The sequence below is a fragment of the Anomaloglossus baeobatrachus genome, chromosome 10 (genome assembly GCF_048569485.1).
Source record: "Anomaloglossus baeobatrachus isolate aAnoBae1 chromosome 10, aAnoBae1.hap1, whole genome shotgun sequence".
Classification (NCBI taxonomy): Eukaryota; Metazoa; Chordata; class Amphibia; order Anura; family Aromobatidae; genus Anomaloglossus; species Anomaloglossus baeobatrachus.
Window position 1 is genome coordinate 6,933,779 of NC_134362.1, and position 18,724 is coordinate 6,952,502.

At 55.8% G+C, this 18,724-nt stretch overlaps 1 protein-coding gene across 3 annotated transcripts in view; it reads right to left on the reverse strand.

Moving 5' to 3' along the window:
• Positions 1-1,388: 1,388 nt before the first annotated feature.
• LMO1 (LIM domain only 1) overlaps positions 1,389-18,724 on the reverse strand; it is a 157,882-nt gene continuing 140,546 nt past the window's right edge. For all 3 annotated transcript variants that reach the window (XM_075326787.1, XM_075326785.1, XM_075326786.1), the window contains exons 3-4: positions 7,182-7,307; positions 1,389-1,832 (exon numbers count right to left, since the gene is read on the reverse strand). In XM_075326787.1, coding sequence (XP_075182902.1) covers positions 1,727-1,832; positions 7,182-7,307 — 232 coding nt within the window. In that variant the 3' untranslated portion in view covers positions 1,389-1,726. The remainder of the gene's footprint in view (positions 1,833-7,181; positions 7,308-18,724) is intronic.

Consider the following 18,724-nt stretch of genomic DNA (forward strand, 5'->3'; position numbering starts at 1 on the left):
CCTCCGGAGTTTGATCGGAGCGCTCCTTCGGAGTTTGATCGGAGCGCTCCTTCGGAGTTTGATCGGAGCGCTCCTTCGGAGTTTGATCGGAGCGCCCCTCCGGAGTTTGATCGGAGCGCTCCTTCGGAGTTTGATCGGCGCGCTCCTTCGGAGTTTGATCGGAGCGCTCCTTCGGAGTTTGATCGGAGCGCTCCTTCGGAGTTTGATCGGAGCGCCGCTTCGGAGTTTGATCGCAGTGCCCCTCCGGAGTTTGATCGGAGCGCTCCTTCGGAGTTTGATCGGAGCGCTCCTTCGGAGTTTGATCAGGGCGCTCCTTCGGAGTTTGATCGGAGCGCTCCTTCGGAGTTTGATCGGAGGGCTCCTTCGGAGTTTGATCGGAGCGCTCCTTCGGAGTTTGATCGGAGCGCCCCTTCGGAGTTTGATCGGAGCGCCCCTCCGGAGTTTGATCGGAGCGCTCCTTCGGAGTTTGATCGGAGCGCTGCTTCGGAGTTTGGTCGGAGCGCTGCTTCGGAGTTTGATCGGAACGCTCCTTCGGAGTTTGATCGGAGCGCTGCTTTGGAGTTTGGTCGGAGCGCTGCTTCGGAGTTTGATTGGAGCGCCCCTCCGGAGTTTGATCGGAGCGCTCCTTCGGAGTTTGATCGGAGCGCCCCTCCGGAGTTTGATCGGAGCGCTCCTTCGGAGTTTGATCGGAGCGCTCCTTCGGAGTTTGATCGGAGCGCTCCTTCGGAGTTTGATCGGAGCGCTCCTTCGGAGTTTGATCGGAGCGCTCCTTCGGAGTTTGATCGGAGCGCTCCTTCGGAGTTTGATCGGAGCGCCGCTTCGGAGTTTGATCGCAGTGCCCCTCCGGAGTTTGATCGGAGCGCTCCTTCGGAGTTTGATCGGAGCGCTCCTTCGGAGTTTGATCAGGGCGCTCCTTCGGAGTTTGATCGGAGCGCTCCTTCGGAGTTTGATCGGAGCGCTCCTTCGGAGTTTGATCGGAGCGCTCCTTCGGAGTTTGATCGGAGCGCCCCTTCGGAGTTTGATTGGAGCGCCCCTCCGGAGTTTGATCGGAGCGCTCCTTCGGAGTTTGATCGGAGCGCTGCTTCGGAGTTTGGTCGGAGCGCTGCTTCGGAGTTTGATCGGAACGCTCCTTCGGAGTTTGATCGGAGCGCTGCTTCGGAGTTTGGTCGGAGCGCTGCTTCGGAGTTTGATTGGAGCGCCCCTCCGGAGTTTGATCGGAGCGCCCCTTCGGAGTTTGATCGGAGCGCCCCTCCGGAGTTTGATCGGAGCGCTGCTTCGGAGTTTGATCGGAGCGCCCCTTCGGAGTTTGGTCGGAGTGCTCCTTCGGAGTTTGATCGGAGCGCTCCTCCAGAGTTTGACCTTTGATTTCTGACTTCTGACACAAGCAGTAAACATTCATAATCTTTAATTTCACACCAGTAATAAAATTGCATTACATCTTCATAAAATAAATGTTCCAGTTTATATACAGAAAACAGACTGTACAGGTTCCCGGACCCTCCACCCCCTCCCGAGTCCCACAACAGACAGGCGAATGCAGTGCTCAGCAAAGCACGACCGGACATCGAAGACTGCAACTTGTGTGGTATGGGGGCGGGGACGACTACATCGTACACAGTCCGTGGGGTGGGGGGCCGAGAAGTCATCAAATATTGCAGGCAAGCCAGCAGACACTCATCACCGCTCTCAGGAAAGGACGTCCATTCTGCGCCGGCCGCGGCCGTGGTTATTGCACCTGGGACTCGAAGCTTCCGTTCAGCTGTCCCTCCTCATAGTCCATCTGACACAAGATCATATTGTTCTTAAGAAAAAACTTGTCCCCCACACAAAATCTGCAAGAAGAAAACAGCGGGCGTCAGTGAGCAGGAAGCGGACCCCAAACACATGCTTTATGGCTGCTGCAAAGTGTAAGACGGATGCACCTGACAACTGAAGCCGGTGTGGGGAGGAGCTGACAACTGAAGCCAGTGTGAGGGAGGGGCTGACAACTGAAGCCGGTGTGGGGAGGAGCTGACAACTGAAGCCGGTGTGGGGAGGAGCTGACAACTGAAGCCAGTGTGAGGGAGGGGCTGACAACTGAAGCCGGTGTGAGGGAGGGGCTGACAACTGAAGCCGGTGTGGGGAGGAGCTGACAACTGAAGCCGGTGTGGGGAGGAGCTGACAACTGAAGCCGGTGTGAGGGAGGGGCTGACAACTGAAGCCGGTGTGAGGGAGGGGCTGACAACTGAAGCCAGTGTGAGGGAGGGGCTGACAACTGAAGCCGGTGTGGGGGAGGGGCTGACAACTGAAGCCGGTGTGGGGGAGGGGCTGACAACTGAAGCCGGTGTGGGGAGGAGCTGACAACTGAAGCCAGTGTGAGGGAGGGGCTGACAACTGAAGCCGGAGTGGGGAGGAGCTGACAACTGAAGCCGGTGTGGGGAGGAGCTGACAACTGAAGCCAGTGTGAGGGAGGGGCTGACAACTGAAGCCGGTGTGAGGGAGGGGCTGACAACTGAAGCCGGTGTGGGGAGAAGCTGACAACTGAAGCCGGTGTGGGGAGGAGCTGACAACTGAAGCCGGTGTGGGGAGGAGCTGACAACTGAAGCCAGTGTGAGGGAGGGGCTGACAACTAAAGGCTGTAAGGAGGAGGGGCTGACAACTGAAGCCGGTGTGAGGGAGGGGCTGACAACTGAAGCCGGTGTAAGGGAGGGGCTGACAACTGAAGCCGGTGTGAGGGAGGGGCTGACAACTGAAGCCAGTGAGGAGGAGGGGCTGACAACTGAAGCCGGTGTGGGGAGGAGCTGACAACTGAAGCCGGTGTGAGGGAGGGGCTGACAACTGAAGCCGGTGTGAGGGAGGGGCTGACAACTGAAGCCGGTGTGAGGGAGGGGCTGACAACTGAAGCCGGTGTGAGGGAGGGGCTGACAACTGAAGCTGGTGTGAGGGAGGGGCTGACAACTGAAGCCGGTGTGAGGGAGGGGCTGACAACTGAAGTCAGTGTGAGGGAGGGACTGACAACTGAAGTCAGTGTGAGGGAGGGGCTGACAACTGAAGGCTGTGAAGAGGAGGAGCTGACAACTGAAGCCAGTGTGGGGAGGGGCTGACAACTGAAGCCGGTGTGGGGAGGGGCTGACAACTGAAGCCGGTGTGGGGAGGAGCTGACAACTGAAGCTGGTGTGAGGGAGGGGCTGACAACTGAAGACAGTGAGGAGGAGGGGCTGACAACTGAAGCCGGTGTGGGGAGGGGCTGACAACTGAAGCCGGTGTGGGGAGGAGCTGACAACTGAAGCTGGTGTGAGGGAGGGGCTGACAACTGAAGACAGTGAGGAGGAGGGGCTGACAACTGAAGCCGGTGTGAGGGAGGAGCTGACAACTGAAGCCGGTGTGAGGGAGGAGCTGACAACTGAAGCCGGTGTGAGGGAGGAGCTGACAACTGAAGCCGGTGTGAGGGAGGAGCTGACAACTGAAGCCGGTGTGGGGAGAAGCTGACAACTGAAGACAGTGAGGAGGAGGGGCTGACAACTGAAGCCGGTGTGAGGGAGGGGCTGACAACTGAAGACAGTGAGGAGGAGGGGCTGACAACTGAAGCCGGTGTGAGGGAGGGGCTGACAACTGAAGCCGGTGTGGGGAGAAGCTGACAACTGAAGCCGGTGTGAGGGAGGGGCTGACAACTGAAGCCGGTGTGAGGGAGGGGCTGACAACTGAAGCCGGTGTGAGGGAGGGACTGACAACTGAAGTCAGTGTGAGGGAGGGGCTGACCACTGAAGTCGGTGTGCGGGAGGGTTCTGACAACTGAAGCCAGTGTGGGGGAGGGGCTGACAACTGAAGTCGGTGTGGGGGAGGGGCTGACAACTGAAGTCGGTGTGGGGGAGGGGCAGGCTATGGAATGGAGGAGGGGCTGACAACTGAAGCATATGTTAGTAATCATTCTGATAACTGAGGCCTATGCAAAGGAGGAGGCTGGATGGGCGTAGTCTGGAGAGCTGTCAGGTTGGGTGGGCGTAGTCTGGAGAGCTGTCAGGCTGGGTGGGCGTAGTCTGGAGAGCTGTCAGGCTGGGTGGGCGTAGTCTGGAGAGCTGTCAGGCTGGGTGCGAGGAGTCTGCAGAGCTGTCAGGCTGGGTGGGAGGAGTCTGGAGAGCTGTCAGGCTGGGTGGGAGGAGTCTTGAGAGCTGTCAGGCTGGGTGGGAGGAGTCTGGAGAGCTGTCAGGCTGGGTGGGAGGAGTCTGGAGAGCTGTCAGGCTGGGCGGGAGGAGTCTGGAGAGCTGTCAGGCTGGGCGGGAGGAGTCTGGAGAGCTGTCAGGCTGGGCGGGAGGAGTCTGGAGAGCTGTCAGGCTGGGTGGGAGGAGTCTGGAGAGCTGTCAGGCTGGGTGGGAGGAGTCTGGAGAGCTGTCAGGCTGGGTGGGAGGAGTCTGGAGAGCTGTCAGGCTGGGTGGGAGGAGTCTGGAGAACTGTCAGGCTGGGTGGGAGGAGTCTGGAGAGCTGTCAGGCTGGGTGGGAGGAGTCTGGAGAGCTGTCAGGCTGGGTGGGAGGAGTCTGGAGAGCTGTCAGGCTGGGTGGGAGGAGTCTGGAGAGCTATCAGGCTGGGTGGGAGGAGTCTGGAGAGCTGTCAGGCTGGGTGGGAGGAGTCTGGAGAGCTGTCAGGCTGGGTGGGAGGAGTCTGGAGAGCTGTCAGGCTGGGTGGGAGGAGTCTGGAGAGCTGTCAGGCTGGGTGGGAGGAGGATAAATAAATTTAATCTCATTACATTTTTTTTTCTATTGCTGGACTAATCAAATTCTTTATTGTGAGATTGTATAATCATTCTGGCTTGTATTGTCGCAGTAAGTACACTAGCCTCATGAGGTGCAAGAATAATGTAGTCAGTTTGTACAGTGAAATCTGAGGGCAGATCCACTTTGACTTCCATTTCCAGAGTGCCGGCCCTTTAAGAAATTCTGGAACCTGGATGTAAACAATGAATCCATTTATCAGTTGGGCTCATTCTTATAATTGATGGTGATTTGGATCCTCGAAATACAGAATATTCCCTCCCTATCCGCAGCGAGTCCTCCACCCGTCCGTGTAAAGAACGCCAGGGAGGGAAAACAAGGCAAGATACTGAAATAATACACATAGATAATAGATAAATAATAGATAAATAGATAATATAGAGATAATAGATAGAAAATAGATAGAAAATAGATAAATAATCAATAAATAGATAATAGATAGATAATAGATAAATAATCAATAAATAGATAATAGATAATAGATAGATAATAGATAAATAATCAATAAATAGATAGATAATAGATAGATAATAAAATAATTAGCTTGTACAGTTATTTAGCCTATATTCTGTGTTGTTCCTTCTATGTCTGGTAACAGCAGCTCCGCACTGCAGCCCCCGGCTGTCTGCTTTATCCTGGCTGGCACTTGGCTGTGCAGGGATTTCCTGGTGCAGTGCTGCTGTCGGCCACCAGATGGCAGTGCAGGCCTGGAGTCGGCTGCTTCTCTATTAAGATCTCTATACAAGTCATTTCACAAGTGTCCACAACTCCCCAAATCAGCGCAGAAATCTCAGATAAAGTGGAGGAGCGATGCTCTGCAGATGTGTAGAAGTGAGTGGTGTAATAGTCTGCAGGATATATCACATGTATCTGTCAGGAGGTGGAGGAGCGATGCTCTGCAGATCTGTAAAGATCAGTGGTGTAATAGTCTGCAGTATATATCACATGTATCTGTCAGGAGGAGCGATGCTCTGCAGGTCTGTGGTGTAATAGTCTGCAGGATATATAACATGTATCTGTCAGGAGGAGCGATGCTCTGCAGGTCTGTGGTGTAATAGTCTGCAGGATATATCACATGTATCTGTCAGGAGGTGGAGGAGCGATGCTCTGCAGGTCTGTGGTGTAATAGTCTGCAGGATATATCACATGTATCTGTCAGGAGGTGGAGGAGCGATGCTCTGCAGATCTGTAAAGATCAGTGGTGTAATAGTCTGCAGTATATATCACATGTATCTGTCAGGAGGTGGAGGAGCGATGCTCTGCACGTCTGTGGTGTAATAGTCTGCAGGATATATCACATGTATCTGTCAGGAGGTGGAGGAGCGATGCTCTGCAGATCTGTAAAGATCAGTGGTGTAATAGTCTGCAGTATATATCACATGTATCTGTCAGGAGGAGCGATGCTCTGCAGGTCTGTGGTGTAATAGTCTGCAGTATATATCACATGTATCTGTCAGGAGGAGCGATGCTCTGCAGGTCTGTGGTGTAATAGTCTGCAGTATATATCACATGTATCTGTCAGGAGGAGCGATGCTCTGCAGGTCTGTGGTGTAATAGTCTGCAGTATATATCACATGTATCTGTCAGGAGGAGCGATGCTCTGCAGGTCTGTGGTGTAATAGTCTGCAGTATATATCACATGTATCTGTCAGGAGGAGCGATGCTCTGCAGCACGGTGGTGTAATAGTCTGCAGGATATATCACATGTATCTGTCAGGAGGAGCGATGCTCTGCAGGTGTGTAGAAGTGAGTGGTGTAATAGTCTGCAGGATATATCACATGTATCTGTCAGGAGGAGCGATGCTCTGCAGCACGGTGGTGTAATAGTCTGCAGGATATATCACATGTATCTGTCAGGAGGAGCGATGCTCTGCAGCACGGTGGTGTAATAGTCTGCAGTATATATCACATGTATCTGTCAGGAGGAGCGATGCTCTGCAGGTCTGTGGTGTAATAGTCTACAGTATATATCACATGTATCTGTCAGGAGGAGCGATGCTCTGCAGCACGGTGGTGTAATAGTCTGCGGTATATATCACATGTATCTGTCAGGAGGAGCGATGCTCTGCAGCACGGTGGTGTAATAGTCTGCGGTATATATCACATGTATCTGTCAGGAGGAGCGATGCTCTGCAGCACGGTGGTGTAATAGTCTGCGGTATATATCACATGTATCTGTCAGGAGGAGCGATGCTCTGCAGCACGGTGGTGTAATAGTCTGCGGTATATATCACATGTATCTGTCAGGAGGAGCGATGCTCTGCAGCACGGTGGTGTAATAGTCTGCGGTATATATCACATGTATCTGTCAGGAGGAGCGATGCTCTGCAGCACGGTGGTGTAATAGTCTGCGGTATATATCACATGTATCTGTCAGGAGGAGCGATGCTCTGCAGCACGGTGGTGTAATAGTCTGCGGTGGGCCATGTTCTCACCTCTGGTTGCACAGCTGGCAGGCGAAGCAGTCCAGGTGGTAGACGTTGTCTCTGGCGCGCATCACCATCTCGAAGGCCGGGATGAGTTTACTACACGCCGCGCAGTTTCCAGTGGTTCCAAAGAGCCTGCGAGACACAAGCGAAGCCGCCATCATCACACCGCACACAAAGTCACATGATTCTGCTCCAGTCACAGCCAGAGCCGCGCGTGTGCGCCCTGTGCCTCCCTGTCACTGCAGCCTCCCTGCCCTGTGCCTCCCTGTCACTGCAGCCTCCCTGCCCTGTGCCTCCCTGCCCTGTGCCTCCCTGTCACTGCAGCCTCCCTGCCCTGTGCCTCCCTGTCACTGCGGCCTCCCTGCCCTGTGCCTCGCTGTCACTGCAGCCTCCCTGCCCTGTGCCTCCCTGTCACTGCAGCCTCCCTGCCCTGTGCCTCGCTGTCACTGCAGCCTCCCTGCCCTGTGCCTCGCTGTCACTGCAGCCTCCCTGCCCTGTGCCTCGCTGTCACAGCAGCCTCCCTGCCCTGTGCCTCGCTGTCACTGCAGCCTCCCTGCCCTGTGCCTCCCTGCCCTGTGCCTCCCTGTCACTGCAGCCTCCCTGCCCTGTGCCTCCCTGTCACTGCAGCCTCCCTGCCCTGTGCCTCCCTGTCACTGCAGCCTCCCTGCCCTGTGCCTCGCTGTCACTGCAGCCTCCCTGCCCTGTGCCTCGCTGTCACTGCAGCCTCCCTGCCCTGTGCCTCGCTGTCACTGCAGCCTCCCTGCCCTGTGCCTCGCTGTCACTGCAGCCTCCCTGCCCTGTGCCTCCCTGCCCTGTGCCTCCCTGTCACTGCAGCCTCCCTGCCCTGTGCCTCCCTGTCACTGCAGCCTCCCTGCCCTGTGCCTCCCTGTCACTGCAGCCTCCCTGCCCTGTGCCTCGCTGTCACTGCAGCCTCCCTGCCCTGTGCCTCGCTGTCACTGCAGCCTCCCTGCCCTGTGCCTCGCTGTCACTGCAGCCTCCCTGCCCTGTGCCTCGTTGCGACAAATAATGGCTGCATGTGTAATTCACAATATACAGTGCCTTGTGAAAGTATTCAGCCCCTTGAATTTTTCACCCTTTCCCCACATTTCAGGCGTCAAACATGAAGATAAAATGTGAATGTTCTGGAGAAGAATCTACAACAAGTGACACAATTGTGAAGAGGAAGGAAATTTATTGCTTATTTTACACTTTTAGAAACAATAAATAACTGTAAATTGTGGCGTGCAATATTATTCACCCCCTGTAAGTGAATCCTTTGTAGCGCCCCTTTTTCTGCGATTACAGCACAGTCTCTTGGGGTATGTGTCTATCAGTTTTGCACATGGAGAGGTGAAATTCTCGCCCATTCTTTGTAAACTGCTGGAGCTGAGTGAGGTTGGATGGAGGCGTTTGTGAACAGCAGTTTTCATCTCTTTCCTCAGGTTCTCGATTGGGTTCAGGTCTGGACTGTGACTTGGCCATTCTAACACCTGGATACGGTTATTTGTGACCATTCCATTGTAGATTTTGCTTTATGTTTGGGGTCATTGTCTTGTTGGAAGACAAATCTCCGTCCCAGTCTCAGGTCTTTTGCAGACTCCAACAGGTTTTCTTCAAGAATGGTCCTGTATTTGGCTCCATCCATCTTCCCATCAATTTTACCATCTTCCCTGTCCCTGCTGAAGAAAAGCAGGCCCAAACCATGATGCTGCCTCCACCATGTCTGACAGTGGGGATGGTGTGTTCAGGGGGATGAGCTGTGTTGCTTTTATCGTTTGCATTGTGCCCTAATAGTGTGATTTTGGTTTCCTCTGAGCAGAGCCCCTTCTTCCACATGTTTGGGGTCTCCAGGCGGCTTGTGGAACCTTTAAACAACACTTTTTCTGGATATCTTTGAGAAATGGCTTTCTTCTTGCCACTCTTCCATAAAGGCCAGGTTTGTGCAGTGTAGACTGATTGTTGTGCTATGGACAGACTCTCCCCCCTCAGCTGTAGATCTCTGCAGATCATCCAGAGGGATCATGGGCCTCTTGGCTGCGTCTCTGATCAGTCTTCTCCTTGTGTGAGATGACAGTTTGGATGGACGGCCGGGTGTTGGTAGATTTGCAGTGGTATGATGCTCCTTCCATTTCAATATGATCTCTTGCACAGGGCTTCTTGGGATGTGTAAAGTTGTGGAAATCTTTTTGTAACCAAATCCAGCTATAAGCTTCTCCACAACAGTATCCTGGACCTGGCTGTTGTGTTCCTTGGTCTTCATGATGCTCTCTGCGCTTTACACAGAACCTGAGCCTATCACAGAGCAGGGGCATTATACGGAGACTTGTTACACACAGGGGCTTATATTTATCATCAGTCATTTAGGACAACATTGCATCATTCACAGACCCTCAATCACCTTCTGGAGGGAGTTTCTACACTGAAAGTAAAGGGGGTGAATAATATTGCACGCACCAATTTTCAGTTATTTATTATTTATAAAAGTGTAAAATAAGTAATAAATTTCCTTCCTCTTCACAATTGTGTCACTTGTTGTAGATTCTTCTCCAGAACATTCACATTTTATCTTTGTTTGAGCCTGAAATGTGGGAAAAGGGTGAAATATTCAAGGGGCTGAATACTTTCACAAGACACTGTATTATATAGTCATTACACACAGAGGGCTGAATACTTTCACAAGACACTGTATTATATAGTCATTACACACAGAGGGCTGAATACTTTCACAAGGCACTGTAACTTGTATTGCCAGCGTTAATGAGATTCAGTTTTCTCTGTTGTTCACCACATACACACATTTGTCCACACTCCCTTACTGGGGCCGGTCACCTGAGCTGATAACAAGGCTTGTGTTCCCGCCCTAGAAGGAGAAAGGAGAGGAGCTTAGGTGTGAGGTGAGGAGGTAACAACATGGAGACGTCCTGTCCTGAGGGGACAGCTGAATCCTCTGTAGGGGCAGCTGCATATAAGCAGGTATCAGTCCCTAGGCCACCAGCACTTTCAGGGTATCAGTCCCTCGGCCACCAGGACATTTGGGGTATCGGCTCCTATTTGCCCAGGAGCTCAGTGAGGTGATTGAGTCTGGAAACGTCTAGAAGACACAGTGAGTTTTCCCTCAGGATTACAGTCGCCGCTCGCTGGAAGGGATCAGAGATCCAGAGTTTCTTGTCTTGAGAATCTCAGGATCCCAGACTCCTCCAGGTCGGGAAGTAGCGGCCGGAGGACACGAGCCCCACACAGCAGAGGAGCCGCACTGTCACTGGGGAGGTCAGACCGCCATCATTGTGAGGCTGTGAGGAATGTTCCGGACTGTTCCGCAGAGCATCAGTAACATGTAACAGCTCCTGCCCTGTCTGTGGCGGATTATTCTCTGCTGCCTCGTCCCCACCTCACCCTCCCCAGGAAGCAGCCCTAGAGGGGGGAGGGGACAACTCCCCGGCACTGTGCATCACCACCTCACTCCTGGGCCCTCCAGCAGTGCCATCCCTACCTCACCCTCCCCAGGAAGCAGCCCTAGAGGGGGGAGGGGACAACCCCCGGCACTGCGCATCACCACCTCACTCCTGGGCCCTCCAGCAGTGCCATCCCTACCTCACCCTCCCCAGGAACCAGCCCTAGAGGGGGGAGGGGACAGCCCCCGGCACTGTGTATCACCACCTCACTCCTGGGCCCTCCAGCAGTGCCATCCCTACCTCACCCTCCCCAGGAACCAGCCCTGGAGGGGGGAGGGGACAGCCCTCCGGCACTGCGCATCACCACCTCACTCCTGCACCCTCCAGCAGTGCCATCCCTACCTCACCCTCCCCAGGAACCAGCCCTGGAGGGTGGAGGGGACAACCCCCGGCACTGCGCATCACCACCTCACTCCTGCGCCCTCCAGCAGTGCCATTCCTACCTCACCCTCCCCAGGAACCAGCCCTGGAGGGGGGAGGGGACAGCCTCCGGCACTGCGCATCACCACCTCACTCCTGCGCCCTCCAGCAGTGCCATTCCTACCTCACCCTCCCCAGGAACCAGCCCTGGAGGGGGGAGGGGACAGCCCCCGGCACTGTGTATCACCACCTCACTCCTGGGCCCTCCAGCAGTGCCATCCCTACCTCACCCTCCCCAGGAACCAGCCCTGGAGGGTGGAGGGGACAACCCCCGGCACTGCGCATCACCAGCTCACTCCTGGGCCCTCCAGCAGTGCCATTCCTACCTCACCCTCCCCAGGAACCAGCCCTAGAGGGGGGAGGGGACAGCCCCCGGCACTGTGTATCACCACCTCACTCCTGCGCCCTCCAGCAGTGCCATTCCTACCTCACCCTCCCCAGGAACCAGCCCTGGAGGGGGGAGGGGACAGCCCTCCGGCACTGCGCATCACCACCTTACTCCTGCGCCCTCCAGCAGTGCCATTCCTACCTCACCCTCCCCAGGAACCAGCCCTGGAGGGGGGAGGGGACAGCCCTCCGGCACTGCGCATCACCACCTCACTCCCGGGGCCCTCCAGCAGTGCCATTCCTACCTCACCCTCCCCAGGAACCAGCCCTGGAGGGGGGAGGGGACAGCCCTCCGGCACTGCGCATCACCACCTCACTCCCGGGGCCCTCCAGCAGTGCCATTCCTACCTCACCCTCCCCAGGAACCAGCCCTGGAGGGGGGAGGGGACAGCCCCCCGACACTGTGCATCACCACCTCACTCCTGCGCCCTCCAGCAGTGCCATCCCTACCTCACCCTCCCCAGGAACCAGCCCTGGAGGGGGGAGGGGACAGCCCCCCGACACTGCGCATCACCACCTCACTCCTGCGCCCTCCAGCAGTGCCATCCCTACCTCACCCTCTCCAGGAACCAGCCCTGGAGGGGGGAGGGGACAGCCCCCCGACACTGTGCATCACCACCTCACTCCTGCGCCCTCCAGCAGTGCCATCCCTACCTCACCCTCCCCAGGAACCAGCCCTGGAGGGGGGAGGGGACAGCCCCCCGACACTGCGCATCACCACCTCACTCCTGCGCCCTCCAGCAGTGCCATCCCTACCTCACCCTCTCCAGGAACCAGCCCTGGAGGGGGGAGGGGACAGCCCCCCGACACTGTGCATCACCACCTCACTCCTGCGCCCTCCAGCAGTGCCATCCCTACCTCACCCTCCCCAGGAACCAGCCCTGGAGGGGGGAGGGGACAGCCCCCCGACACTGCGCATCACCACCTCACTCCTGCGCCCTCCAGCAGTGCCATCCCTACCTCACCCTCTCCAGGAACCAGCCCTGGAGGGGGGAGGGGACAGCCCCCCGACACTGTGCATCACCACCTCACTCCTGCGCCCTCCAGCAGTGCCATTCCTACCTCACCCTCCCCAGGAACCAGCCCTGGAGGGGGGAGGGGACAGCCCTCCGGCACTGCGCATCACCACCTCACTCCTGCGCCCTCCAGCAGTGCCATTCCTACCTCACCCTCCCCAGGAACCAGCCCTGGAGGGGGGAGGGGACAGCCCCCCGACACTGCGCATCACCACCTCACTCCTGCGCCCTCCAGCAGTGCCATCCCTACCTCACCCTCCCCAGGAACCAGCCCTGGAGGGGGGAGGGGACAGCCCCCCGACACTGCGCATCACCACCTCACTCCTGCGCCCTCCAGCAGTGCCATCCCTACCTCACCCTCTCCAGGAACCAGCCCTGGAGGGGGGAGGGGACAGCCCCCCGACACTGTGCATCACCACCTCACTCCTGCGCCCTCCAGAAGTGCCATCCCTACCTCACCCTCCCCAGGAACCAGCCCTGGAGGGGGGAGGGGACAGCCCCCCGACACTGCGCATCACCACCTCACTCCTGCGCCCTCCAGCAGTGCCATCCCTACCTCACCCTCTCCAGGAACCAGCCCTGGAGGGGGGAGGGGACAGCCCCCCGACACTGTGCATCACCACCTCACTCCTGCGCCCTCCAGCAGTGCCATCCCTACCTCACCCTCCCCAGGAACCAGCCCTGGAGGGGGGAGGGGACAGCCCCCCGACACTGCGCATCACCACCTCACTCCTGCGCCCTCCAGCAGTGCCATTCCTACCTCACCCTCCCCAGGAACCAGCCCTGGAGGGGGGAGGGGACAGCCCTCCGGCACTGTGCATCACCACCTCACTCCTGCGCCCTCCAGCAGTGCCATCCCTACCTCACCCTCTCCAGGAACCAGCCCTGGAGGGGGGAGGGGACAGCCCCCCGACACTGTGCATCACCACCTCACTCCTGCGCCCTCCAGCAGTGCCATTCCTACCTCACCCTCCCCAGGAACCAGCCCTGGAGGGGGGAGGGGACAGCCCCCCGACACTGTGCATCACCACCTCACTCCTGCGCCCTCCAGCAGTGCCATTCCTACCTCACCCTCCCCAGGAACCAGCCCTGGAGGGGGGAGGGGACAGCCCTCCGGCACTGCGCATCACCACCTCACTCCTGGGCCCTCCAGCAGTGCCATCCCTACCTCACCATCCCCAGGAACCAGCCCTAGAGGGGGGAGGGGACAGCCCCCCGACACTGTGCATCACCACCTCACTCCTGCGCCCTCCAGCAGTGCCATCCCTACCTCACCATCCCCAGGAACCAGCCCTAGAGGGGGGAGGGGACAGCCCCCCGACACTGTGCATCACCACCTCACTCCTGCGCCCTCCAGCAGTGCCATTCCTACCTCACCCTCCCCAGGAACCAGCCCTGGAGGGGGGAGGGGACAGCCCCCCGACACTGCGCATCACCACCTCACTCCTGCGCCCTCCAGCAGTGCCGGCCATACCACAGCCCGACATCCCAAGTGGCGGCACAAACTTTATTTCTCTCTCCCTTTTTATATTATTTGTGACCCCCATCACACAGCCATCGCTCGCCCCCGCTGCGGCCACATCGCCACTGGGACCCTCCATCGGAGGCCTGCCGGGGCAGCACATCGCCTCATAGTTCAGCTTGTTGCTTCCGCCTCCGCTTTATTTGGCCGCTGTCGTTAGAAGAATCATTACATCCACATAGAAATATAGGAAACGCTGTGCTGTATCTGGTCAGAATGTGGGCGTTTTCTCCACTTATGAGCCTCATCCTCACTTTTCCTCTGATCTCAGAAATCACTTTAACAAAATCTGAAATCCATCATGTCCAAATCACTACCAAGTGCGAGCTCCCTGAGGGGTGAGATTACAGGGAATGAGCAAAGTGCACTCCTGACAGTGAGCGCAGAGCAGCTGCAGGCCAATGTATCGCCTCATCCAGCGCTGCACTCACATCTTCCCTTCTCCTGTATATTCTCCATTCTGCTGCCCCTAGTAAGTGGGACTCGTGGAAACGTCCGGCGGACTGTGTGTGCCCCTCCCTCACTGCTCTCCCCTGACCTAATGGTTGAAGAAACGACTTCCTTTTCTTTGAGCCACCCGGTGAGTGCAGCTCTGGAGGTGACTGGAGGATAAGACACGATGTAACAGCAGAATAGTAGCTCTACCACCCGGTGAGTGCCTTTCGCTTCTTTCTTTCTGGATTATGAAGAACTGACGCTCTGAAGTGAGCACCGCAGCTTGTGCTGCCCTATAATGCGGTCACAAGGTTAGAGAGGCACTTACCCAACAGCTGATCACTGAAGAGCGCCCGGTCCTTCCTTCTGTTCTGCTTTTGTATCATATTCTCCATTCTGCTGCTCCTAGTAAGTGTTTATCTCACCTTACTGCTGGATTCACAGCAACAATGATCAGTAATGTCTGTGTGCTGTGCAGCCAGTCTACACCCACTAGCTCAGAGACAACTGAAAATTACAGATAGTGGGAACAGCAGAACAGTGACTGCAGCTTTGGAAGTGACTGGAGGATAAGACATGATGTAACAGCAGAATAGTGAGTGTAGCTCTAGAGGTGATTGGAGGATAAGACACGATGTAACAGCAGAATAGTGACTGCAGCTCTGGAGGAGACTGGAGGATAAGACATGATGTAACAGCAGAATAGTGAGTGCAGCTCTGGCGGTGACTGGAGGATAAGACATGATGTAACAGTAAAATAGTGATTGCAGCTCTGGAGGATAAGACATGATGTAACAGCAGAATAGTGAGTGCAGCTCTGGAGGTGACTGGAGGATAAGACATGATGTAACAGCAGAATAGTGAGTGCAGCTCTGGAGGTGACTGGAGGATAAGACATGATGTAACAGCAGAATAGTGAGTGCAGCTCTGGAGGTGACTGGAGGATAAGACATGATGTAACAGCAGAATAGTGACTGCAGCTCTGGAGGTGACTGGAGGATAAGACATGATGTAACAGCAGAATAGTGAGTGCAGCTCTGGCGGTGACTGGAGGATAAGACATGATGTAACAGTAAAATAGTGATTGCAGCTCTGGAGGATAAGACATGATGTAACAGCACAATAGTGAGTGCAGCTCTGGAGGAGACTGGAGGATAAGACATGATGTAACAGCAGAATAGTGAGTGCAGCTCTGGAGGTGACTGGAGGATAAGACACGATGTAACAGCAGAATAGTAGCTCTACCGCTGGAGAAATGAGGGAGGACGCAGAGCGCTAGAGAAATGAGCGAGGATGCAGAGCGCTAGAGAAATGAGCGAGGATGCAGAGCGCTAGAGAAATGAGCGAGGATGCAGAGCGCTGGAGAAATGAGCGAGGACGCAGAGCGCTGGAGAAATGAGCGAGGACGCAGAGCGCTGGAGAAATGAGCGAGGACGCAGAGCGCTGGAGAAATGAGCGAGGACGCAGAGCGCTGGAGAAATGAGCGAGGACGCAGAGCGCTGGAGAAATGAGGGAGGACGCAGAGCGCTGGAGAAATGAGGGAGGACGCAGAGCGCTGGAGAAATGAGGGAGGACGCAGAGCGCTGGAGAAATGAGGGAGGACGCAGAGCGCTGGAGAAATGAGGGAGGACGCAGAGCGCTGGAGAAATGAGGGAGGACGCAGAGCGCTGGAGAAATGAGGGAGGACGCAGAGCGCTGGAGAAATGAGGGAGGACGCAGAGCGCTGGAGAAATGAGGGAGGACGCAGAGCGCTGGAGAAATGAGGGAGGACGCAGAGCGCTGGAGAAATGAGGGAGGACGCAGAGCGCTGGAGAAATGAGGGAGGACGCAGAGCGCTGGAGAAATGAGGGAGGACGCAGAGCGCTGGAGAAATGAGGGAGGACGCAGAGCGCTGGAGAAATGAGGGAGGACGCAGAGCGCAGGAGAAATGAGGGAGGACGCAGAGCGCAGGAGAAATGAGGGGGGACGCAGAGCGCTGGAGAAATGAGGGAGGACGCAGAGCGCTGGAGAAATGAGGGAGGACGCAGAGCGCTGGAGAAATGAGGGAGGACGCAGAGCGCTGGAGAAATGAGGGAGGACGCAGAGCGCTGGAGAAATGAGGGAGGACGCAGAGCGCTGGAGAAATGAGGGAGGACGCAGAGCGCTGGAGAAATGAGGGAGGACGCAGAGCGCTGGAGAAATGAGGGAGGACGCAGAGCGCTGGAGAAATGTGAAGTCGTCTTATTGGAAGGATTGGCGCTGATCAGGTGCTGCAGCAGCTCTGCCGCCCCCGGAACATCATCATTTGCTACGACAGGTGAATAGCGCGGTCATTAATGAAGAAAGTCACTGAGGATAAAGGACGGGCGGCCGGAGAACAAAAAAGGGGAAATCGAAAATAAGGCGATTATGACAAAAGAAACAAAAAGAAACCAGCCCCAATGTTTCCATCACAGTCCAATCATCTCCTCACCGTGCGTCTGTGATCAGTCATGAAGCAGGAGCCTCAGGATGAGCAGAGGTGATAATGAGCCAGTGACATCATCCAGTGACATCATCCAGTGACATCATCCAGTGACATCACCAGTGACATCACCAGTGACATCATCATCATCCAGTGACATCACCAGTGACATCATCATCCAGTGACATCATCCAGTGCCATCATCCAGTGCCATCATCCAGTGACATCATCCAGTGACATCATCATCCAGTGACCTCATCCAGTGACCTCATCCAGTGACATCACCAGTGCCATCATCATCCAGTGCCATCATCCAGTGCCATCATCCAGTGACATCACCAGTGACATCATCATCCAGTGACATCACCAGTGACATCATCATCCAGTGACATCACCAGTGACATCATCATCCAGTGACATCACCAGTGACATCATCAGTGACCTCATTCCGTGACATCATCATCCAGTGACATCACTAGTGACCTCATTCCAGTGACATCACCAGTGACCTCATTCCAGTGACATCATCATCCAGTGACATCACCAGTGACCTCATTCCAGTGACATCATCATCCAGGGACATCACCAGTGACCTCATTCCAGTGACATCATCATCCAGTGACCTCATTCCAGTGACGACATCATCCAGGGACATCACCAGTGACCTCATTCCAGTGACATCATCATCCAGTGACATCACCAGTGACCTCATTCCAGTGACATCATCATCCAGTGACCTCATTCCAGTGACGACATCATCCAGTGACATCATTATCCAGGGACATCATCAGTGACCTCATTCCATGTCTTCTGGAAGTTTCCATTCCTTCTTGTATCACGTATTTCTCTAGAGGATTTTGCTCCTTTCTTGTTACATTGCTGTATCTCCGATCATCTCCGATATAAGACATGAATGTGGCATTTCCAGGCTGCGAGGATCATCTCCCTCATCGTCTGTCCTCACTGCTGATGGATTGCAATGATGGGGGTAGTAGTGCCGGATGCACTGCACGGAGCGCTGTGAATAACCCCGGAATTGGGGGCTGCGGAGCTGTAATCTTCACGACATGAGGCATCGGCCATGATGAATTATTCATGAGAGGCACAAAAGCAGCGGCCACTTTCCAGATTACAAGACATCAAAGACCCCAAACTATTCACCAAGAAATGCTGCAATAACAGAATTACCCCATTTATAAGGGACGCTGCAGACCCCGCGGTAACGGCGGCCGGCGCCTCACCGTCACACGTCTGCCTATAACCATCCAAAGCAACAATCATTCACCGGAGAACAAACATTCTAGAGATAAAAAGGGACAAGTAACAAAAATATAACTAATAACTGGAGGCCACAAAAGACTGTCCTGAAATTCTGGATATTTGGCGCCAGGTGAGCGTCAAATATCCGTCTGCCGTGCAGCAGTAAAGATGGTGGCCGGTGTCCCAGCCATGCATCCGTCGTGCAGCAGTAAAGATGGTGGCCGGTGTCCCAGCCGTGCATCCGTCCGCTGTGCAGCAGTAAAGATGGTGGCCGGTGTCCAAGCCATGCGTCCGTCCGCTGTGCAACAGTAAAGATGGTGGCCGGTGTCCCAGCCGTGCGTCCGTCGTGCAGCAGTAAAGATGGTGGCCGGTGTCCAAGCCATGCGTCCGTCCGCTGTGCAGCAGTAAAGATGGTGACCGGTCTCCCAGCCGTCCGTCCGTCGTGCAGCAGTAAAGATGGTGGCCGGTGTCCCAGCCGTGCGTCCGTCGTGCAGCAGTAAAGATGGTGGCTGGTGTCCCAGGCATGCGTCCGTCAGCTGTGCAGCAGTAAAGATGGTGGCCGGTGTCCCAGCCGCCCGTCCGCCGTGCAGCAGTAAAGATGGTGTCCGGTGTCC